General features: G+C 42.6%; 1 protein-coding gene across 4 annotated transcripts; it reads right to left on the minus strand.

Moving 5' to 3' along the window:
• Positions 1 to 9542: 9542 nt before the first annotated feature.
• LOC128771223 (FYVE, RhoGEF and PH domain-containing protein 6-like) lies at positions 9543 to 23970 on the minus strand. 4 transcript variants are annotated; one of them, XM_053886506.1, is made up of 24 exons: positions 23884 to 23970; positions 23313 to 23444; positions 21672 to 23237; positions 19022 to 20834; positions 16963 to 17077; positions 16832 to 16899; positions 16599 to 16629; positions 14806 to 14957; positions 14505 to 14661; positions 14307 to 14394; positions 13713 to 13763; positions 13583 to 13641; positions 13445 to 13516; positions 13140 to 13208; positions 12684 to 12767; positions 12226 to 12305; positions 12048 to 12150; positions 11821 to 11967; positions 11539 to 11644; positions 11361 to 11446; positions 11036 to 11051; positions 10419 to 10547; positions 10208 to 10347; positions 9543 to 10128 (listed from the first exon to the last, which is right to left on the minus strand). In XM_053886506.1, the coding sequence occupies exons 3-23, from the start codon at positions 21685 to 21687 to the stop codon at positions 10235 to 10237; spliced, it is 3555 nt and encodes a 1184-aa protein (XP_053742481.1). In that variant the 5' UTR covers positions 21688 to 23237; positions 23313 to 23444; positions 23884 to 23970; the 3' UTR covers positions 9543 to 10128; positions 10208 to 10234. The 4 variants fall into 4 exon arrangements, 3 of the variants coding, with proteins under 3 accessions (XP_053742481.1, XP_053742479.1, XP_053742482.1); XM_053886504.1 differs by lacking the exon at positions 11036 to 11051 and having other exon boundaries at positions 9545 to 10128; XR_008416603.1 differs by lacking the exons at positions 9543 to 10128; positions 10208 to 10347 and having other exon boundaries at positions 10418 to 10547; positions 10916 to 11051.
• Positions 23971 to 24561: the final 591 nt, after the last annotated feature.

The following is a 24561-nucleotide window of genomic DNA, read 5'->3' on the forward strand; positions in this document are numbered from 1 at the left end:
GTCTGCTAAAAAGGCTCATGCCATTTAATCGGGTTGGCCCTAACCCTATTGTGTGTTTGTTGTTGAGTTACTTGTTTGCATCTCAGAATTGTTGGGGGTCAATTTCATGAAAATGCATGATGTGAATGACAAGCATTACCACCAACGCCATCATGTCCTGGGGATGCTGTGAAGAGAGACAAATATGTATTTACATGACACAGTCAGTCATTGTTTGTAAAGTTGAGATACACAAACCTACGGAAGAGGATTATACGGAAGAGGATTAGGGCCAGTAAAGAAAAAAAAATATTTTTTTTTTCTTTACTGGCCCTAATCCTCTTCCGTACAAACCAGTTACGTCTGCTGCTTCAATCTAAATTCTATCTAAATTTCTTGAAGTCATTAACGCTACATGTGCAGTGTTAAGTCGCAGGTCACATTATTAGCATAGGGCTGCAACAAGCAGTTTTTGTTTTTGTTTGTTCTTCCCGTGAGGTAGTTAGGGAAGTTGGCAACGTGGCTTTATCTTAAGTTGAATCTTTATCTTCTTTATCCTTCCTAACCTCCAGTTGATGCAAGCAGGTCATGCTTGCAATAAAAGTCATTCTGAAAACTTGGAACATAGCATCTATGGCATTATAACCGTGGTAAATTTTACATTACTTTTGACGCATCACCGTTGGCAGACACAAAGGTCGCCGCTCAGTCAGATGAACTTATAAACCTATAGCTCATAAACTTGGATGGATGCCATAAACACAACAGTGACAGCACTCAGGGGAGGGCTGTCAATCTTGGAAAGAAAAAATGCAAAATATATTAAATGGTTATATTTACCCACTGATTTACACTATGAATGCTCTTTTAATTTCCACCAGTTTTAGGTTTATATTCAAAATCGCTGAATTTTCACATTTACTGTTCAAATACTGAGAAGAGAAGCGTGGTGAGGCAGCCACCTGCGGAGCCACACCATACCGTGCTGGCATGCAGCGAGAACGTATTGCTGTCTCTCTGTATATCGCTATTAAAATGTTCACATACTTTTGCTATTGTGTAGCTGATGGATATCATGATTTTTTGGGTCAACATCTGTATGTGTGTTACTAGTTTCTTGCGCTGCGCGATCTTAAAAGGGCCGTGAAAAGCCATAAAGTGAGGCACACAGTTCTCCTGCCTCATTTTAGGGGGCACTTGTGATCCCAGGGATTCTTCTCATGACAACAGAAAAGGTGACAACAAACGACAGTCTTGACTGATCCACGCTGCTCTCACAACACGTTGAACACAGTGAGAGAGATTCCTGACGATTCAGAAGGTTTTAATCAGTGAAATTCAGATCCCGACGTCAGAAATGATCAATGAATAGTCTGGTGATCTTCAGTAACTTGGGGAAAATCAGCGTCTTTCCTCTTTGCTGTCCTCATGCAGGACGAGACCACAGCAGTGAAAACAGTTACTGTAGAGCGCAGCATTATTCATTGAGCAAGTCTGTCTGTCAATCGAATCAGATGTTTATCGGCCATCCGCACACATCGCAAGTCCCCGACTGCTGCGCTCCAGAGCGCAATTTTCCTCAGTGTTCTGGGAGTTTGAGAAGTTGTTTTTGAACGATGTTGTGCACCCAGACAGCGATCAGACCCATTGCTGCCCGGCATTTATCATGTTTGTGTGGAGTCGCGCTGTACACGCAGTTTCCAGCGTCTAGCGCGGAGTCGCCTGAGACCAGAAACTCACCAACCGCTCGCCAAACAGCATAAAAGTTAAGACCATAATAACATTTTTTGTTGTTTTGTTTTTTTTTGTTTGTTTTGTTTGTGCTTTTTTGTATACTGCGGTTTGTATGTCAAAAAGCTGATGTGGGATTTTTAACATAACCTGTTACCTGTGGCCAATCAAGTGGTGAATAGGCTACTGTGTAGGGTTCATGTGTTTGTAAATCTGATTGTTATGAAGTCAGTGCCTCACCAGCCATAAACCTCACCGCACCTCACTGAAACACAATCAAATGTGCCTGTTTGTCAGCTAAAAAAGCTGATGCCAATGAATAGGGTTGGCCCTAGCACCATTGTGTATTTGGCAAATTGGATCAATTTAATGAAAATGCACATTGCAAATGACCAGCATCGACAACGCCATCGTGTCGTGGGGATGCTGTGAAGAGAGAGAAATATATATTTACATCAGACACTCATTACATCAGTCATTGTTTGTAAAGTTCTAAGTTGAGACACAAAAGCCAGTTATGCCTGCTGATGTCTGTGAAGTTTAAATCTATATTTCTCAAACCACCGAGGGACATTTTCGTCCCGAAAACTTTTCCACTAACTACACCCGCCCCCCTCCCACTTTCTTTGTGTGGATAGCGGATGTGAATGCTTTTGAAAACGACAGCATCATGGCACCGTCTGCTTCTGCTCTCTCCCCGAAAGTTGCAACCATACCAGGGAACAACAACTGTTCAGGCTATTGATAATATTGACAGGGAATCTTCAACTACTCTACTACTGTCACTGTAATGAGCAGCAGACCATTGTGATGCAGACGTGCTGCGGACATAAAGGAGAACACCATAAAAAGGTGCAATAAAACTTCACCAGTGACAGCAAACACTGATATGACGATAATAATTTCTGATTGATTGATTAAGAAACTGAAACTGAAACAGTTCTGCTCAGGGTCAATAAACATAGAGTTCAAGTCAAGGTTGGCTGATGCTGTGCTTCATGTCGTCTTCCATCCAACCTTCTAAACTGTGTAAGAAATTGAATGGTCACTATATTTTTTTGTAAATTTGAATTTGTAGCTATTGTGGCTTGAATTGTACTGACCATCGAAGCCCTCCTCAGAGAGCAGACCTTCATCTGGAATAGATGAACCTCCTGCCTGAGGGAGGACAGGAAGTTAACATTTTGAAGACACTCGTGGTTTGGTCCACTTTGAGCTATTTGGGTTCTTTAAGTAAATCAACAGCAAACAATTCACACGTTCGCTGCAGGGCAGGGAATCACTGACTGTGGTTACATGCAGAGTGTAGCCCGACTAAGGCAATAGCTCGATTGAGCCTCCGAGTCCGACTTCGTCATCCTCCACCAGTTGACATGCAGTGCAGTGAAAATCGAACTATGAGCAGAGGAGCAGCACTGTGAGCTCTTCAGTCCTCCTGCTTCCTATGACCATAGAGGAAGAGCAGGTGAAGCTGACGCGGAGCAAGGAGCCGTTTCAGACTGTGACACTGAGCTCTGTAGACGGCCACTGTGCTGACTGACTATTTTAACTTCTGAGGTCCAGATTCAGCGCGCTGGATCGATGGTTCAACGCCTTCACCGACATGAAGCTGTGACAGCATCATCATCAATACGCTTCCTACAGCATTGAACTCGCAAGTGTCTGAATACAGCTCAACATTCAGGAGACTCTGTTGTCTTCGTATTGCAAGAAAAACAGATGTAAGGGTTGCTAACCTGGGGCTAAGCCTGTCTCCTTAAACCAACAAATCCTCAGTTGTTTTGTTGAAGAGAAATCTGTACATCTGCTGCAGATCATCGCCGTTGCGAGCAACACAGCTGATATCAAGTTTGTCGTGTTCGGCGCAGACAACGACTAAGACTGAGGAACACACATACTGTGCCTTACACACACAGCTTCTTACCTGCAGAAGTTATTAGACACCATTACACCATGATTTGTTTACAAGTGTTTGCTTCCACTGCGTATCTGAAGCTAGCGCTTCAGGTCTGGTCGTAGTCGAGCTACTCGGCTACATGCTAGCTCGAGCTATTCACTGTATTATCCAACTAAGAGAGATTCAGTAGCCGGACTATGCTGTTTACATGCATTTTAAAAGCCTGAACTTAGTTGTAGTTTTTCTGAGCCGTCATGTAAATGTACTGAATGTCAGGCCGCTGATGATGCAGAAGACGCAACAAAAACATGGAGGAATCAAATGAGAGTAACTTGTTTTACATAGGTGTACAATGAAAACAGTAGTGAAAGACAAGTGCAAACAATATATATGTGGACGGACTTCCTAATAGTTTGTTCCACTGCCGCCTCATTGGTTTCTCAGTTGAAACAGTGACATAGCTCACCTTTTTGTTGACGCACATAGAGTGACTTTGATGTACCAACCTAGTTGATTCATGTTGTGAAATAGGCACGAGCTAGTTTGGCCAGCGAGAAGTAACAATTTCCGTATGTGCATGAGAACAATTCAATAAGAACACAAGTGAATATACATTTTTAGATTCTTGATTTATTTCATGACACAACGTAGAGTAGCACATTTGTTGTTGCTCTACATTTGTGGTCTTGTTGCCTTTTACATGTTTACTTGTTCATAGTATTTGCACAGAGTTTTGGAGAGATGGTCCATTGCTTTCCACACTTGCTGCTCCAGAAGCTTCAGTTCTTGCACATAGTGCTCAGGAACTAGCGCTTTCCCCACCTGCTGGGGCCTTGCTTCAGTTTTTACGAGAAAGTCCTTCCCTGATTGCAGAATGGCAGAACACTTCTCTAAAGCATCACGGATGTCTTCCGAGTTCTTGCAGGGCCCTCCTGCTTCGACCTCTCTCACCCGACGTTGATGCTCTTCCAGCTTTCTTTTAAACTGGTCACAATGTTGGCGGAAGCTGTCCCAGCCAAAATAGCATGCTATGGCTCTTGCACCAAATATTACTCCAATAGCCTGAGGACAGAGCAAAGATCAAATTGATATTGTTATAGTGATGAATGACCATGCTGACTCGCTATGTCAATGAATTCGGTTGACCCAAGTCCTATTGTGTCTTTGGCAAATTGTTGGCTGAATTGGTTGGTAGTTCTTTTTTATTTTTTTCCATTCCATGGCCACAAAATTCAAATACGCATATTGTGCATTACCAGAATTCCCAGCAATGGCATTGTGTCCAGGTGATGCTGAGAAGAAAGAAAAACATGTTTACTTATTTGCACCAGACATTCTTCCGTCATTGTTTGCACAGGTTGGCAAAATGAAAAGTTGAGCTTCACAAGCCACACAAAAATATGAGAGTGGAAGATGCAACATGTTGGGGATGCGGCTTCATCACCTTGTGGGAAAAACCATCTTCGAGATGAAGACATGGTATGAACGAAACTGATTGTAGCAGTTACCAGCATTCACAACTGTAAATGATCCAAACCTTTTTTTTAACTTTCATATACTGTAGTTCAGTCAACGTTGGTCAAGAATGCATCCTCTTTAATCCAACAAATGACTTTACACTAACTTTCAACCCATCCCCGAGTGTTTTTTTTTTAAATTACTTCTTTGGCAAGTGGAAGTTAAAAATATAGTTAAAATAATATTTTAATGAATAATGTTTTTTTTTTTTTCAGATTATAGCAAATGATTAAGAACTGAAAACAATGTCACTCACTTACAGTTTGATGGAGTCAGTCTTCTCTCTGTGGTGGTGAATGATGAAACAAAAGTGTGACCAGCTTTTATAAACCGTCTATGTCTTATCTTCTCTGGCAACAAAACATTTATGTTTTCATAACAGAGGATGATGTTGCACTTAAACATTTACAGCTGATATCAGCTTTAGTGTCACACAACATCTTCACTCCCTTGGGCATTCCCATAAAACTTCACCAGTGACAGCAAACACTGATACGACGATAATAATTTCTGATTGATTGATTAAGAAACTGAAACTGAAACAGTTCTGCTCAGGGTCAATAAACATAGAGTTCAAGTCAAGGTTGGCTGATGCTGTGCTTCATGTCGTCTTCCATCCAACCTTCTAAACTGTGTAAGAAATTGAATGGTCACTATATTTTTTTGTAAATTTGAATTTGTAGCTATTGTGGCTTGAATTGTACCGACCATCGAAGCCCTCCTCAGAGAGCAGACCTTCATCTGGAATAGATGAACCTCCTGCCTGAGGGAGGACAGGAAGTTAACATTTTGAAGACACTCGTGGTTTGGTCCACTTTGAGCTATTTGGGTTCTTTAAGTAAATCAACTGCAAACAATTCACACGTTCGCTGCAGGGGAGGGAATCACTGACTGTGGTTACATGCAGAGTGTAGCCCGACTAAGGCAATAGCTCGATTGAGCCTCCGAGTCCGACTTCGTCATCCTCCACCAGTTGACATGCAGTGCAGTGAAAATCGAACTATGAGCAGAGGAGCAGCACTGTGAGCTCTTCAGTCCTCCCGCTTCCTATGACCATAGAGGAAGAGCAGGTGAAGCTGAAGCGGAGCAAGGAGCCGTTTCAGACTGTGACACTCAACGGCTTCACTGACATTAAGCTGTCATCATGGTCAACACGCTTCCGACAGCAATGAACTCGCAAGTTTCTGAATACAGTTCAACATTCAGGAGACTCTGTTGTCTTTGTATTGCAAGAAAAAAATATATTATGCATGAGAAACATCCTGTCTTGCATGTGTAATTCCTCATGTTGATCCCTTTTTTTAAGCTCAAATATTATCACATTTGATATTTCCTACAGTTACAGTATAAAGTTGCATCATCAGCAACAACACTTGAAAAGGTCATAACATTTTGATAATCCTCTGTTGGAACCAAGGGACCGTAAGTGCTCAAGAAAATCCTCTCCATTTAACCGTTGGCACAGGGGTGTTTTCTCTTCATATGTATGTCTTCACAGAAATTGAGGCTCATCAACAACACTCCATGTTCCAGTCTTCGATCATCCAATTTGATGAGCCAGTGCAAACTGTGACCTCAATTCCCTGTTCAGTGTGGTCTTCTGCTGCTATAGATGGCATCATGTCGTGTGTTGAAAGATGGTATTTGCCATTCCTTGCTGGTTAGTTGAGGAGACAGTTGGCAGTCTGTTTACAACAGATAAAACATTTCATTCCTCCCTGACTAACAGCAAGACAGCCATTACAAGTTTTCTCTAGTTGTATTTATGCACAAAGACAAAACTATTCATTTGATCGTTGCTGGACATTTTTGGAAATCGGAATTGTGTTCGAGCCCAATGTATTTGTTAATATATTTTTAAAATGATATAAATCACAAAGATATAACCTACTTCTGATGCTATTTTATGTTCTGATTTTATGTTGCCTTGCCTTTTTGTACAGCAAATACCAAATATCCGCAAATATAAAGCAATGTTTTAAATAGTTAGTTAAATAGTCAAATAGTGCCATCTTGTGTCCATATGTGATGTTTTAAAAAACAAGGCATGGAAGAGAAAACAGGCGAGGTTGGTCAGTTAGTTTCAGTTGATATGGCCAATGTATTCATATATACTATATACTAATATACTCATAGGACAAGGCGGAATAAAAGATGTACTTATGTATGATATTGGCCTCATACATACTTACATATATATATATATATATATATATATATGTATATATATATATATATATATATATATATATATATATAGTCGGCTTGGCTAAAAAAGTTGTGATGTATGAGGCCAATATCATACATAAATACATCTTTTATTCCGCCTATATATATATATATGTTACATATGTTATGTCGTCGCCTTCGCTCGCGCATGTATATGGATGTGTGTTGTGTTTGCGAACTAAGTCATGATGGCTAATGGCGGTGGGCAGTAATGTTCATTAATCAGGATATTAACCTGCTAATTATTTAGTATAGACACCGTAGGTCTAGTAGATGGTGGGATGGTGCGTGTGAGTGAGAGAGTGTGTGTTTATTTTTAAATTGAAAGTATTCAAATTACTGCAATAACGTGCAGTAAAGAAAGACGCAAAGTGTCCGTCTCACGTGTTGTTCTTTAATTTCAGGCACTGTTCCAATGATTCTTTCCTCAAGACCCCACTAACTGGGACTTTTTTGGAGGCCCCGCTGGGATTGGTGTCTGAAGTTCAGTGATGCCAATCCCGAAGGCCATCAACCCAAGAAGTCCTGTGAGCCATGAGGAGTCGAGTGCACTGCTAGAGGGCATGTGTCTACAGCCTCAGCAACCAATCCAGTAACCTACAGCTGCAGCAACTGCACCACTCATCTGACGACTGGGTTTCCGCAGACTCAGTTGGTGTTCCGGCAGATTCTCAGTAAGACTTTAACAGTGAAACGACAAATTCAGGTACAGTGAAACACACATGTCGGTCGAGGCTTGTTTATCACCGAGAGGCGCGTGGATACATTTGGCCCTCAGCAATTTCAATAGTGGGACTGTACCTTTCTGCTTAATGTGCCAGAGATCGCTTACCAAACACAATAACACGAGACTGAACCCATATGGACTTGACGGCCATGCGTGGCAAAACCGGGCTCCTCAATGCACGGCAAGTGGCAAAGCACACTTGGCACAGAAGCTGCTCGGACAAAACAGCATGAACCCTGGAGCGATGATCAAAGAATGATTGAGATAGACAATTGTTGTAAGCGGTCTTGGTACCTCACTTTCACCACTGAATGTCACAAGGTGTCACAACGTTGCTGGTTCGCGACCGGCGTAGGTCTCATGTGTATGTATTTTTAAAATTCATGCATTTTACCATTATCCTCCTGGAAATATCAAGCAGCGTAGATATAAATGTGTGCGCCATTTATTTTACTTATATTTTTTTTTCCGTGGCTCATGCCACCAATAATGTCAGTCCAGGCTGATGCTGACTGGAGCATCTCATCTTCACTCCACTGAATTAAACGGACCTCACAACGATCAACAGTGAATATAGGGGCCATGCCATACGTTTAGTTTAGGGAATGACAAAGTGTTGAGCGTGGATCTGATGACGGTCCGAGGTCCGAGTCACATCGGCAGACACAGGCACTGGGGCATATTTTGGCCGTCTTTCGAGCAAGAGATGGCGTTCGAAGCTTCTAGCGTAGCTGCAGACCCCACTAATAGCACGTGCAGCGCGGTTCGCATGGTGCATTCACAAGCTGTTTATTCATAAACAGCAGTGTCTAGTTTTATTTGTCAGAGGAAAATGGAAATGTGCATCAATGAAGGTGTTTTCATCCTTACCAAATCAGTCACACCACTTCTGGATTTGCCGAACTACACGTTGTGATTGGCTGACATGAAGGGGTTATTGTACACGGCAGTTTGTTGAAAATACTACACATAAATCGGATATAAAGTTTTCCTTATTTATATTCACATTTCCACTATGTTTCCAGTTAATGTCTCTATTCCCAATAGTTTTTTTTGTTATTTGCTTATGGACCTCCTGGCATTCCATACGCATCAGTTTATTTGAAAAGGATAACTTTTTTTTTCTTAGTTAAAAAAGCTTACATTAAAGAAAGTGTAGCATGTCTTGTCAATGTGTTGACAATTGATGTTTGTAATTACAAATGTATATATTTTACATATATATTTATATATATATATTTTTAACACTGATGTTTCATGTTCAATAAAATCAGAATAGGATTCAATACGTTTAATGGCTGCTCAACCTAAGGTACTGGTCCTTTTTTTTATTTTTATGTTGATCTATTAACTTCATTTAGTGACACTGTCCTCCCATCTTGCAATGATACAACAACATTGTAACTGTTTCAGTGGGAAAAAGCACATACCAACACACAAGGCTAGCGCAACAACTCCTGGAAGTAAACAGCAGAATTAATCCAGTGTACAATAATGTCTCTAGCTTCATATGACATGGGAATCTGACAGCTACCATACCGCTCAGCTTTAACAATAATACCAGAAAACACCAATCTTTAGTTCAAATAGTAGTAATAAACTTCTTTATTGCTAAGAACAGTGCGTATTTAAAGGAAAATAAATGAAACCACAGGTCACATTCTCTATATACATGTGTAGCACGACCAGCATACAAATATTTAAGCTGTGCAAAATGTGTTCACAAACTAGCTTAGCAAAAACTAGCAAAAATCTTACAAAACAAAGTGCATCGTCAATGAAGGTGCTAAATCCTTACAAATATTTTCTTTAACAACGTCCATGGAAAGTCATACCAAAAGGTAAAACAATATACAAAATTAACTCAAGTAACACAGTCAGAAAAATTCACAGTATTATTACATCAGACAGAACATTTCACTATGCACTTTTAATATATAGAGCTCGTCAGTCCATTTGTTAATGTACTCAACAAAAATGAGGTAAAAAAAAGGTGTAAAAAAAATCCCATTAAAGCACCGTAGACTCTTTGAAGGCCTCAATCCACCTGTTGGAGCAAAGAAAAACGATTATTACACAGTACATCCCTTAACATCCCTTGACCATCAATCCTCAGCGGACTTTACCTCTGAGCAATTTGCTGGTCCTCAACTTTAAATGAGTAGAAAAGCGTGTCTTTGTGGTAGAGTCTGAACCCGAACTCCTGAGCAGGGTCTTCCTTCAAGCTGAAGCCCAAAAGAGGCTGGCTCTCCAAAGCTGCAACGTCCTGCACCAAGAGATAAAAAACCGCTCAGTCACTTTCTAGTTATCTCGTGTCTCACAGAAGTGGGAGCTCACCTCGCTGGCGGCGTACGTGTACAGGACTTTGTCTTTGATGACAAACCACAACCGCTTCCACTGCTTCTTGTTGCCCTTTGACCTCAGAAGATATCCACTGATGGAGGAGTTGCCTGTGTTTGCCGACACCTGGGGGACGCAACATATATATAGTAATTAGGGGTGGGATTCGATTAAAAGTTCATTAGAGAATTTGTGATTAATTAATCTCAATTAATTGCAGTTTAATGGTATAAGAATATTTGCCACAAGAAGCCACATTTTTCAATTTGAATGAACTTGGTATATTACTGAATCAAATGATGGATCCATACACACATTTAAACAAGAAATATTGTTTCTTATGCATCAGTTTGACAGTAGCACAATAAGCCACATTCAAGTTTTTATGTCACCTTATTTAAACAAAAGCTCTTTTAATGTCTTGAAAATATCTAAAAACATAAAAACAAATATAAAACAAAATATAACACATCCCTGAACAAAAGCCAACAGACTGCTTTTGCCTTTTTTTCTTCAGGGAGTCCTCCATGTTTGTTGTTGTTGTTGTTATCATCCTAGCTGCAACGTGTCTTGTGCATCAGTGGGATCAGTGGACCAGGAACTCCTGCACTTACAAATGTTCCCTGTTGTCTGGAGAGCAAATGTTACATTAAATTTAATTAAATTAAAAAAATTAAATGCGATTAAAATATTTTAACATGTTTTTTGTTCTCTTTAAAGTCCCACCACTGATAGTAATATGTACTATTCATATTGGGAAGGTCATAAATTGTTAAGCAAATACATTAAGAGTTTCACTCAACTATAAATAAATGAAATTAAATCAATAAACCAATAAAAATAATGAACATGGCCAGCATTGTGTCATAATTGAGAGCATTAATTTGCTGTTATTTCTATCCACATGGCAGATTTGGAAGCTAATCTCTATAAACTGACCTCTTTGAGGGCCGCGGGGATCTTCTTCTGCCTCCTGAATGTAAAGGCGGCCTTGCTTGGAGAGACAGGAGACACACATGCCTCACCTGCAACAACAGGAGGATTAGATAGTTGAAGCAACCGTACGAACCGTAAGATAGAAACTTTTTATGTAGTGCAAAGAGGAAAAGGAACTTGCATTTTGGCTGATTCAGAGCAATGAAACAGCGGTCACACACTCTTGCCGCCTGGTTCTTCATATACTCCAGACAGTGCTTGTTGGAGGAGCAGGACTTACACACCACCTGGAGGAAACAAAACATCACCTTGCTGAAATATCTGAACTCCAGTTGATATTTTAGACATATATCTTTTAGTTTTCAGAACATAAAAAAATCATATTATACTGATCAACATTACTGAACAACAGATCCCAGTTTTTTGTCTTAGTCACTTTGTTGTTAGATTATGTCCACCTCACCTTTCCACAGGCTCTACAGTGGTGCCTCCTCCACATCAGGGTGAACTCACAAGTGCAGATCATGCACATGGTGGCACGGATATCCGGGATCCATATTGGAGCTTTGGAACCCAGCGCACATCCATTGTCATTCTCTCCAAATTCCACCTGAAAGTCAAAAGGAGGTGTTAAGTCACCAGAATGTACTGAAGAGAAGCGCCAAGCCTCCACAGCATGTTCTTTCTGACCTCCTCTGAAATCTTCCCGGTGATGAAAGTGATCTTCCTCTTGGTGTACTCGCTGATGGCTGTGGAAATGGTCTCCAGCCACTCATCCCGCTCCGCTGCTGAGCTGCAGTGAGAGAGTCAGTGTTTTCACACACCTACTCCACAGTATCCACATGACATGACAGGGATGGATTCTCACCTGGCTGAGAAAATGAAGGAGCGCTCCACACTCTCGATAATCAGCTCGTTCTGATAGGCCTCCTGACTGGGCTTGCTGACCTGGAAGGATTCATTTCATGACTGACTTCATGATGTGACAACACAACTCTTCATCAGACTGGGAAACGCGGTTGGTTACTATAGCTCAGCAGTCAATAGAGCTTTGCTTTCCCTGTTTAAATGATGCATCCGAGCATGTTGCAGAGTGAAGACCGTGGACCACACCAGGCTTTTAGCTACGAGGGTGTCTGGGCGTCTCCAAAACATGAAAAAATGGACGCCAGTTCTTGACCGCAGCTTGGCCGCCGGTATATGGCAGAATCGGGCGTCCGTTTTTTCATGTTTTGCCCCCTTAGCTAAAACTCTCTTTAGACTTCCGGTACAATAGGGGAGCACTGTAACAGCCACTGAAACTAGAACAAAAGAAAGGCTTCTCACCTTCATCCCAGCCAGGGACAGCACCTTGTTCAGTCTGTACTGGCCCAACTTAGCTGGAGTAGTATACAGCAGGGTGTCGTTGAACTGGAGAGAAAAATGACGAAATTCAAATTTGAAATCGTGACATGAACCTGAGGTCCTTTCATGACATGATGTTTCAGTGTGAAGCAATGTACTGCAAGTAGAAAAATGTGACAGCTTTACCTACAAGCCTAGTAATGGGCATGTGTAGAGTGATATATTAGAGGGTAAATTTTGGGCCACGTATTGTCAGTTGAGATTTTGAATTTGAGTCCATCCAAACATAAACTTATATTTAATTCACATTTATTATTAATAATTCATCAAAGAGCATTTCATCTAATCATTCCACAAGATGATGTGCAAAGAAGCGCAGACTAAATAGTAGTAGTAGTATCAGGTGTTTGCATGGAGGAAGAGTTCAGGTGTACGTACCAGGAAGAGCGTTCGGGGCTGCATGCCTTTGCGGGACAGTTTCTTCAGGGTGCCCTCTTTGACAAAGAGCTGCAACAAACATTTGATTAAAAACCATTAGTTATACTGTATTGTTTGAATGAGTGAGAATAAACTCTTTTCTGCCAAAATGAAAAACCCTTCAAGCAAAACTAAGAACTTCTGTAATATTTACATGACTTCATTTCACTTTTCAAATTTCATTCTTAGAAAAGACATTTTTGTTTCTTAAAAGAAGTCAAAGCCCCTTTGCAACAAGTATCTTGGAAACAAGGCTCAAGTCTCACCCGGCCCGGCTCGAGGATCACATGACCACCTGTGAGGCTGCACTGCACCTGGATCATCTTCTGGAAGTTATCCTGAACAAAGAAATGGCGGTCAAACCTCCTGCATGTCATGAGCTCCACCTTTCTCCCGACCCTTACCCCTTGTTTCATGATGTCATTGGCATGGTCTGCTACATTCTTGACGACTTGCAGAGCCGCTAAGCAGAAAGAAATGCAACAGTTATTCACCACAAAAGCAACAAAGCAGTTCTTTCAGCCCTTGAATTACCTTCTGCGTTCTTGTGCTCAACAGAGTCTGGAGGTAGGTTTTTTAAATACTCTGAAACAGAAACACAGGCATCTCAGGTGAAAACAGTCCAGGTTTACAGTGCTCAAATTCTTCACTAATAATCTCAGATTAAAATCCTGGACAAAGCAGTCCAGGGTTTCTTATGTAAGGGAATTGCAGTGACATGAAGAACATTCCTGACATTTTGGCCTAGAGAGCGGTGGAGCCAGATACATATAAGCCATGGAACACAGAGTTCACTCATGTCAAAGATCACGTTACGTCACCAGATCTGATCGAGGCCACCAAGTCTCATGACTAGAGCAGAAAAGCAGAAATTCCAGAAGAACGTCTTTGGTACAAACACTAGATGGAGGCATTCTCCTGGTTACGACACCATACAGTATGAGGGCGTGTGAAACTGTTCCACTTTAAATAGTAAGGATTGCATGATTTTAAATTCTCTGGCGAACACAATGAATTTCACAAAGAATAGCTGAACTAAAACAAAGTCTCCCTGGTCATTTGTGGGAGCAGTGATGACCCCAACATTAAAGACACACTCTCCAAGATCTCTGCATCCCTGAATATTACCTCTGAGAAGCAGCTGGTATTGCGGAATCCTCTGCACTGGTTTGAGGAGGTAGTGTTTCAAAGCGAAGCTGGCACACCGTGGACTGGCCTGAAACACAGAGAGGTAACGTTTAGCACGGTGGCCCACTTCAGAACCGTCCTCACGTGCCTGAATTAGCGCAGCTCAGACAGTAGAACAGGTTGGACCAGTGTCTTCACCTCAAATCCTCGCACCACAGCTCCGAATGCCTTGTTCTTTCCAGTCTGCTCCTCCAGTAGAGCCACATTCTTTTCAAACTCTTGGATGTAAGTCGAGTACATTTTCAGGTAAGGTCCTTTCTGCAGGAAGATGTCGGCCAGCTGGGAATTCTCATCCCTTCAAACAGAACACGGGTCATGTCACATCATGTCATGTCAAGGGATGCAACATAAAAATGTGATTTTGTATGGTTATAATGCTGCAAAGTGAGTTGTTTATGTGAGGGATGACTATGATTTAAAACGCAAATGAAACACGCACCATGCGGCCACTCGGCTCTCCAGCTCTCGGAGTAGATCCTGGTTCAGCTCGTAGAGCTGAGGAAGCGAGTACAAGATCTGATTGAGCAGGCGATCCTCGATCACTGGCTTGCCACTTTGCTGCGAGGCTCTGGAGACTGCGTCGCGGAAGTCCTGCCCAAATGTTGAACAATTATAACAGGCTCGTGCAAATCACAAGGCATCACTGCAGGTACCCCAGCACTGACAAGTTCAGAATGTCACTCATGAAATATTGATCAGACTGTGACGGTCTCTTCAAATCTGGCCCTCTTTAAAAAAATGTTTTTACGTTTTCAACACGTGTCTCAACTGACACATGTGCCCTTACATAGACATTCTACGTAACATCTATTAAAAAAAACAAACTCCCAGAAGAAGTGATGAGATAATCACTTGGTGATGAACCACGCCTCATCCTGGCGACACATTTGACCACAAAACAGAAGACAGAAACTTTGAGGTGGAGCGCACGGGGGTGTGCTGATTCAGCTTCCCTTTTTAATGACAAGGAGGTTTATGGGAAGAAGTAATGCAAATGAAAGTAGGAACAGATGTAGCAGTGAGTGCCTGTGGCTGACATATGTGCCGGCTGGTTTACTGTGAGGATGACACTCAGCCATACACTGTTGCAAGTGGATGGGAAAGAAAATCTGGACGGCTTGTTTGCAAATCATCAGGCTGCTGTAGCTCAAAGATAATTCACTACTGTGACTAAGTGCATACTGGAGAGAGTGATGGGCATTAATGACGTGTTTTGTAGTGGTTGTACAAGCTATGTTAACTGCTGTTGAGTTTAAAATGAGTTTCCCTGAAGTAAATCACATTTTTGTGTCAAGGACAAAACGCTGAGCTCATGTCCTTTGAATCAGCTTTTTTATCTCACTGTGACACCATTTCAACATGAACCACTTGTAGTACAAATCCCATAATGCACTGCATAATGCACACAGTTGCAGCTCTCATGAGTCAAACGCATCATTGAAATGTGTACATTTGTTCTCCTCTAAGGCATCTATACGAGTGGCAGCCAGTTCGGCAGCTCCTGCTTTTTCTGAGCTTTCTGTGTTTTTTGTTTTGTCTGCTGCTGCACTTTTGTCTTGTTTTTGTGTTGCTATCGTGGCATTGTCCACACTCCAGACCACAGTTAGCATTACATAACTTACTCCATGCCAGTGATGCGACAGTCAATAATTTACATTTTCAATCGATGAAGTGCAGGCAAAAATTAAACAATTAAATCCAATGGTTCATCCCACTTTTGAAGGCGTTTGAGACGGTCTGCATTTGAGACGGTGAAGCAGATATTCTAAAATGTTGCTACTATTACTGTTACTATTAATTTACAGACATGAATGAAACCTGCCAATTGCTGATCAGAATTGCTTAAATATTTTCATTGTTTTATTCCGAGATCTAACCCTTTTCACCATGTACATCATTGAAATCCTCTACGGTGTCAGCACATCTTTATGTGAAGTATGAGTGAAGGCTTTCAGGCACTCTCCGAATTCTCACATGTTCTGTGAGTACTATAACCATATGATCTACATTGTTTTCATTGTTGTCCAATTTGTCGCTGAAATTAAAAAGCAGTGAATTTCAGGAATGTAAGAAATGCGCTCAGCACCGTCGGGAGCTGGATCGACAAACAGTCTTATCCTGAGCACGATGGGGTTTCAGGGATATTGAGAACATATGTGGCACGTGAGTCAGGCTGTAAAGGGAAACACTGGAGTCGCTTCAGAGGTAATGTGAGTGTGAGTGTGTACTTACTACATGAAGTAGCTTCAGGACATCGACGAACCTAAGAGACACAAAAAATGTGACAGTTAGACCCCATTCTTTGGGGTTGGGGGAAGGAAACAAGTGGGCTTCCACGCCAGCAGGTTAAGAATGGAACACTACCAGCGTGTTACCGTAGGACAGGTGACAGAGAAATGAGGTCTCACTCTGAATCCCAAAGTGCTCCACTTCATGATCACAGTGAAAAAAATGCTTAAACTTACACAGCTTCTGAGCTCATGATTTCGGTGACGATGTGTTGGATCTTATTCTTCTTTGGTCTGTCCGGTGTCTAACACAAACAAAATTAATACAGACATGGAAACACCAAATCAACAGTGATTTCCTTTCTCACCGGAGTCCGCTCTGAACTGGAAAAAGAGCTGCTATCGTCTCCTTCATCTGAGGTTTGCTCGATGGTGTCGTCATCTGATGGACCTCCATGTCCAACTGCAAGCTCAGCAGATTTTCTGCAACAGTGAATGGTCAAGTCAAGGGTCATGGTTCTGAAAAGCTGATGTAATTTAAAACCGGCCAAATTCTTAAAATAAACATGTTGAGTGAATAATGGTGTCATTTACAGTACAGAAACAGAAACTATTGGGGAAAAAAAAACAGGTCAGCCTTTTCTGCCAGAACAGTAATTTCCTAACACTTCCGGATCTGGCGGGGATTTTTGTTTACCACAGCAGCAAGAAGACTTCATGATATGTATCAGAGTCAAATTCCTGTGTGTAGCAGCCAAATGTCAGGGCCAGATGTGTGGTTGGTTACAGCTCACCTCTTACACACTTCAACCTTCCTGTGGAAGTGACACGCAATGGGTGAGGAGGCTGGTATTAAACCACAAACCCCTCCAAGTTTCCTAGCTGCAGTTTCTGGGCAAACACCCCACACAAACTCCAGGAATATTTTAAATAAGAACAAATTTGAACCTTGACATTTTACACATTAGCTTTATGTTTACTCTTTATCTGATAAATATACAGCAAATTAGACTGAGGTGACAGAAACCTCATGACTAATGCACGGATTCATGGTGTATTAAATAAACATATAAATAAAAACAGCCTCTTTTTGAATTTCATCTAACAAGCACTTGCAGAATAACATTACATATATAGGTGACAGAAATGATTCTCAAATGGAAGTTGCTGAATGTTGTGCGACTGGCATCAAATTTAAATCCCGATGTCCTGTTGTCGACTGGAGCTCGGACAGGGATGAGGTGAGTCTCGGACAGAGCGTTACTTGGTTTATGACTTTGTCACAGCCAAACTGCACAGAAGCGCACATTCAGAGCTGGACACGCACCGGGCACCTCTTCACTTCTGGAGAGACGTCACTCACTCTGCAACCCCTCCCACATGCAGCGGCCACACACATAGACGAACAGCGCACCTGCAGCAGACACTCTACATTCACTCCTACAAAAGACTATTTTAAGGCTTGGAACGCATTCCTTCTTTTTCCATTAATTGTAATGGGGAAAAAACGGTTCAGATTTCGAACAAATCACTCCTGGAACGGATAGTGGTCGAGAACCGAGGTACCACTGTACTTATTTACTAAAGTATCACAGTGAGATGATTTAAGCAACTTTAGGTTAAACGGAAATTCAAACTAGGCCCAAAGGTAATCGCGATTAGTCGACTAATCAAAAATGAAACAATAAAATAAAATAAGTTGCAGCCCATCAGCAGTCTGTCCAGCGAACAACTACTTGCAAGATAACAAGCCAATTTCCCTGACAGAGGCATGTTGGGAGTAGCACAGGTTCAGAGAACCTGTGACTGGTGTGGGCGAGCCGCTCAGCGTGCTTTCCTCATGTGATGGTTTGGAATTAGTTGAGCCAATCAGCTACGATCCCAAGATACCAGCTGACTGCTCCACACCACACCACAACACAATGCACAACCTTTCCTGCCTGCAGAGCTCAACTGGACACACAGAGAACCTGCATTTCAGGTCAAACTTCTTAATATCACTCTAACACTTTTCAAGTGAGTCAGAATGGTCATCCACCAAATGTCAGTCGTCTCGATCACGGTAACATTTAGCACCTGTTTGAAGGACTCTATAAACAGAACTACAATGTCACTTGACCACCAGGATGCAAGTCACTGCTAATTCTTCACAGCATATTTACACTGTAGCCCACCCACAGAAACTACAATGCCTCCATCACTTAGCACTGCTTTAGATATATACTTATCATTCCAAACATAAATCACTCAGTTAAATCACGCAGAGGTTTCAAGTTGGCAACTTCAGCACAGTGCAACTCCCCAAACAGGAAATCAGAGACAATAGACATGTTTGTTCTTCTGTGTGCTCATCTTCAGAAGATTCCTGACACAGCCAGTGAGATGGGTGGAAGGAGGGGGAGGAGGTGATAGATGTAAAGATCCTACCTGTCAAAAGGCTCATCTAGGTGCTGGTTGGCAGAGGTCTCCTGTAGCGACATGGACGGCTCTGGCTCCTCATAAATGCCTTCATCGTCATCCTCCGTCCTCCTTAGCCAGGCTGCCGTCAGTGGGGGTGAATGTGAGCTATCCTTCATCCCACCAGTCATGAGGTCATAGTCCCGTATCTCTTCATAAACAGCCACGTTCTCATAGCTGTGGCTTGGCTCAGTAGAGAAGGAGAATTCATCTCCATCAACACTTTGTTCCACTCCAACGAGGGGGCAGGAGTATTTGCGCTCAGATCTGAGTTGCTCAGGTGAGCTGCAGGGCCGATCATGACCAGCAGGGTGGCTCACTGGCATCTTGTGGACAGCTTTGCTCCGAAACCTCGGCAGCAGTGACAATCTTAGGTCCAGCAGCTTTCTGAAAGTAGTTGCTCTTTGTCCTGTCTTTGTCAAGTCAGCACCAGAAAACGACTTGGGTCTCCTCTTAGCAAAGTGGAAGCGAGAGCGTTTACCAGGTCCTGGATCTTCATACACTCTTGTTTCCTCACATGGAGGAAAAGACAGTCCCCTCACCCTCTCCTGGAAAATACCATCCAGGTGCATCTTCGCTCTCCCTTGTTGTTGGTCTTTCTGTTTGGTCTGCAGGCGCCATGCCATCGGGCTGCTACATCTCTGAGGCTCCTTCAGCACTGCCTTCACGTCCCCCCTTTCTGCAGACGGCAGGTTGAACTCCAGTGTCAAACCACTGGAAGAAGAACACCCAAGCTCGTAATATCCTTCCTTTTCTTCACTAAACACTTCCTCTGCATCCACTGACACCTCCATCTCGTATGGGTTACAGTCCCAGCCCAGGTCTTCTTCCACCACGTCAGCTGGGATAGCAGAGGCAGGCATCTGCTCAGGCGTGGACAGGAACAACTTTTTCTTAGGTGGTGGAGACGATGTTTTGGCAGACAAAAATTGTGATAGCCTCCATTCGCTGTCAGATGAGGATACACTTTCTGTCTCTCCTTTCTTCCACTCTCCGCTCTGACTCACCAACTCTTTCTGTTCCACAGCCTCCTGTTGACTGGTCAACAAGGTCTTCTTTGGTGTCGATGGTGAGGGACCAGGTTTCTCTAGGGCTGTGGAGGCAAATTTGGGCTCAGGAAGAATGGCTGCCAGCGCAGGAATACAAGCATCTTCTTGTGGCACTTTTGCAGTCCTGGCACAGTTGGACACACCTTGAGGAGAAGAGGCAGTGAAATGAATGGTTCTTGAGGTATCAATGTTTGTCTTGAAGTTGTGGCTGTGAGGAGGCTGATGGTTTGTTGTGTGGCTGCTTGCTGAAGTTGTCTTCTCTTCATGGTTCTCAGCATTCTTGTCACCAGCTTCCACATCTGTGCTTGATATCCTACAGTCTCTGTCTTTGACCTGTGGATCTGATTTGAAGTCCTTAACCTTCTTGTCAAGGTGGATCGAGTGCGCACTCCAGATGCACATGCAATTTGGGTTGCTACAAAGACATATCGGAATGATATAATCCCAGTTTGGCCTTTTGTTTTCCTGTTGCGTTCTATTTTGGGAGTTGAGGATCCCCGCAGTCTTAGGAGTCACTGCAAGTAGGTGGAGACTCTTCGGAGTGACAGGACTATGGCATCCTAGGGCAGCCAGCTTGGCAAGACACGGTTTCAGGGCCAGAGCTGGTTTAACCTTCTCAGGTGAACCAGGTCTTTGCTCTGAGAGGCCTTCTCTTCTCTGCATTACGGGAGGAAACCCCGGCTTAAGAGGCGGGACAACCTTTGGTTTAGGGGCCAGAGGCGGCTTTCGGATCCCTGAAGCGAGAGAAGAAAACAATCATTCAGATCTCTAAAACAGTTGACAATAAAATCATACAGACACATCTGCCTCAAGACATCATAGGGGATCACATTAATAAACAATTTTGGTAAACAAAACATGTTACAACCTACATTTGACCCTCCCTCTGTAACTGCAGGTGATCTGAAACGTTACCCATCTATTTAATGGACAAACTGGCACTAAGCAAGAAGACACGAGGAGGGTCAGCTAAGAACATTTGTACGTCACAATCACAAATACACAACTCCCCCACCACAGCCAACACCTCTTAGAAAATTCACATTGACTCTCAGAAGTTGATACAGTTAGTTTACAAGAGTTGAGCCCTTTTAAAGCTCCACCATGATGTGGTCACAAAAGACAGGCGTCAGATGAAATACACTGAAGTTCCAGGTATAAATGGGGTCACAGAGAGAGATGCCCTTTTCATCTAAAATCCCTTCGTCAGAAGTCCTCTGTTACTGGGGGGCGTTCAACTGTAGTTTCCTCTCCAGCACTGTAACCCCTCTGACGGATCATGACAAGCAACGGTTACAGTAGTAGCCGTAGTGGCAGCATAAAAGATGGATGGATGGGTCGGGGAATGAAGAAATGTCACGCTAAGCTAATGCATATCGGCCAACTGGAACCCCCAAAAAAGTCTCTTGTCGCATCGTTTAGTGAGATTCACGGAGAGCAGTTAACGAGTGACATGAGCACGAATGACAACAGACTGAAGTGGATTGACATGAAAACTACAAACTAGGATGAAGACTTTTAAAGCGTCAAGCCTTAGCAAGAGCAACATATAACCGTTAAAAGTCGCTCACCTGTTGAAGCGTTCATCTTCGCTGTGTAACCGTCGTCAGGATTCAAAAATCACTCGGGAAAAATTGCTCTGTGAACAGAGTCATCCAAAGTCGTCGCCAAGTCCGACGTCGGCTTTTTTAATCCTTGTTTCGATTGTTCGGTGTGGGTTAAAAGTCCTCCTTTTGGCGGTGCATCCAAACGGGTCCGGCTCTTCCGACAGACTGAAATGCCTGGGGCGCTTGTGCTGCACATATATCCGTCAGATGGCGCCAAAGCACAGTCCACATCAAAGCAGCAAGCGTCATACGTCACTCTTTAATGTCAAGTCTGCCTTTAATGCGTAGCTGTGACGTTGCGCCGAGCACCTGTGCGCACGTGCGCACACCTGCACACCTGCTGCACTAGGTTCGCATAATGTCTGACACTTATTGGAACTGTACATGTGAAATGTGGGACATAATGGGGAAGCAGATGCACGAATGTGACAACTATTGTTTTCATCATGCTGACAACAGGATGACATGTGTCATGTGAGTCCACAGGTTGAGTAATCTGCAAACGTGTCCGATGACTGGGGGAAGACACAATGTCGTCATGACGCCAGACAGCGGTGGACAACCGCCTCGGTCCAGGCAGTTCTTGCCATCGTCTAATTAAAAGCTGGATACATATTCATTAAAAGCTGACTTGGAGGCAGACAACAATATAGAACTCAGGTGCACCCAAGGACCAGCTTCTACTTCATATCTCCTGTCAACAGACTTCCTGTGACAGAGCAAATGATGCCTTGCACAATGACATAATGCATCAGTTACACAACTCAGCTCCCAAATAAAATAGTGTTTATATGGGAACACTATACAACACTGTAAACACTAAGCAATCCACATGCCAGTGTTTTGGCACTTGAAGAAATTTTAACTGAGCTGATCTGCAAACATTTGAAAGGTGTCATTGGGATTTGAACCAGAGACCTCTGCAGCACTACAGTCTGATTACATTGAGAAGCTGCTCAGTAAAGTCATTTTTAAGTTGTTCTTGGTATCATGGATGTTGAAAGTTAAGTGGTAGGTGGCTCAGGTGAGTCCCTGATGAGAAATGAATGATGGTCTTCATGGCCAGCATTAGTAAAGTGCTGGTTTAAATTAATGCAGAATACATTTGTTTGCTTGAAGTACTGTACAAGAACTATACATTCTATGATGTCTTAAAAAATAGCTGTTATTTTTGCCTGACCTAAGTGCTCTTCAAGTGTGTCGACTAGAGATCCACAGATTTCACACTGATTTATTAAAACCCAAAAGTATTTCCCTACGCATTTAAAATGTGTACATTTCAAGTTAAAAACTCCAATTGCAACGAGCCCCAACAGCCAGCAGATGGCGTTGTAACACCATGGAGTTTGTTTAGAGCACACGTTTGAAAACGTTCAGGCAAGGCAATGCTGTAGCAAGAGAAAAGAAAATGTTGGTAAGCTGTAGTATTGTGTGTCAGTTTCCCACCAATCCATGTGTAATTTAAATGTCGCTGTTGGCGGGTTGGTTCCTCTCTGTAGCCTGCACAGCTGCATGGTGGGGACAGCATCACTGCGTGCAAAAAAAAAGAAAAAAACTTAAAAATACACAAATTTTTGTTATGGATGATACAAGTTGAAAGTTTACCTAAGCAGAGAGGGTCAGACCAGACCTGTGGTCTCGCCTACTTTTGGAAATTTGCTTCTCCAGACTCCTGATAAAGCAGCCATGCTCAGAGAAAACGTTGCCCGCAAATAGCAAAGTTCCTCTGAGGTACATCTGAAGGAGACATGATGAAGTTTACTCATCAATGCAAAAAGCTGTACACACGTAGACATAAGATATATGACATTCACGATGGCACCGACGAAGGCTGGCCTGGGATTATTGTGCCTGTTATTTTGCTTATTTTCATGTCTACATGGTGCAGCTGTGTGTTCTTACACACGAGATCAGTTGATGAATATCAGGGCTATGACTCCGTCAGACTTACTACCAGTATTTTTGGTGTCAGTTTCGGAGTTAGTCCACCTTTTGGCTGGACCGAAGAGACTGACTTAAAATGCCCTCCCTTGAGCAGGATAGCCACATACAAGCAGAAGCTGAAGCTGACAAAGCCTGTTGTGAGGAGCATGAGGATCTGGACAAGTGAAGCTAAGGAGGAGCTGAAGGCTTGTATGAAGATCGAGATAAGTGAAGCTGTAGGGGAGCTACAGACCTGTATGAAGACCACAGACTGGGAAGTGATCAGGGCTGCGACCAATAACCTGGATAAGTATACAGACGCTTTATTCACCCTACTGTGCGCTCAGTAGTGCAACGTCACAAGGTATCAGATCTCCGACACGCCCACCCCTCTACGCAGCATGCGCATCATTTACGCATTGAGATGAAGTCCAATTTTATTTACCTCATTGCGATGAAGTCAAGTGCGATGCGAAACGCTCACGTTTGCCCCAAAAATATTGCCACAAAGGGTCGCGATTCGGACATAAACAATGTCCAAATTTCGATAATTTAAATGTATAATAGACGGAATTAAAAAGTGGAACTCACAACCCCGGTCACCCACACTCCATCTTCACCTCCGCTCACCCAAACGTCCATCGGTCTCCGCCCTTGTGAAGAGCTCCGTAACAAAACAGCGAGCGCACCCCGGAAACGCCGGAAACTACTCACAAAACGCCCATATCTTTTTATCACCGCTTTTGTATTTTGTCTTCACATTTATTTATTTATTAATTTTCTGTGTGTGCACGTTGTTTGCACTAGAAATACTCTCGCTTTTTGCAAGTAAAGCATGTTTTGTGAAAATCATTGCAGCTTGGAGCTTTTTTTTATACTAAAAACTGTCACTGTGGGTTTTTACAAACTATTTTACAAGGTCTGTCTTTGC

This window comes from Synchiropus splendidus, chromosome 14 (assembly GCF_027744825.2).
Source record: "Synchiropus splendidus isolate RoL2022-P1 chromosome 14, RoL_Sspl_1.0, whole genome shotgun sequence".
NCBI classification, from domain to species: domain Eukaryota; kingdom Metazoa; phylum Chordata; class Actinopteri; order Syngnathiformes; family Callionymidae; genus Synchiropus; species Synchiropus splendidus.

Coding starts and splice junctions, on each gene's coding strand:
- LOC128771223 (XM_053886504.1), bottom strand. Junction 12,151..12,225: donor TCCTTCATTTTCTCAGCCAG/GTGAGAATCCAT, acceptor CTCTCACTGCAG/CTCAGCAGCGGAGCGGGATG. Junction 11,645..11,820: donor ACTGTAGAGCCTGTGGAAAG/GTGAGGTGGACA, acceptor TGTTTCCTCCAG/GTGGTGTGTAAGTCCTGCTC.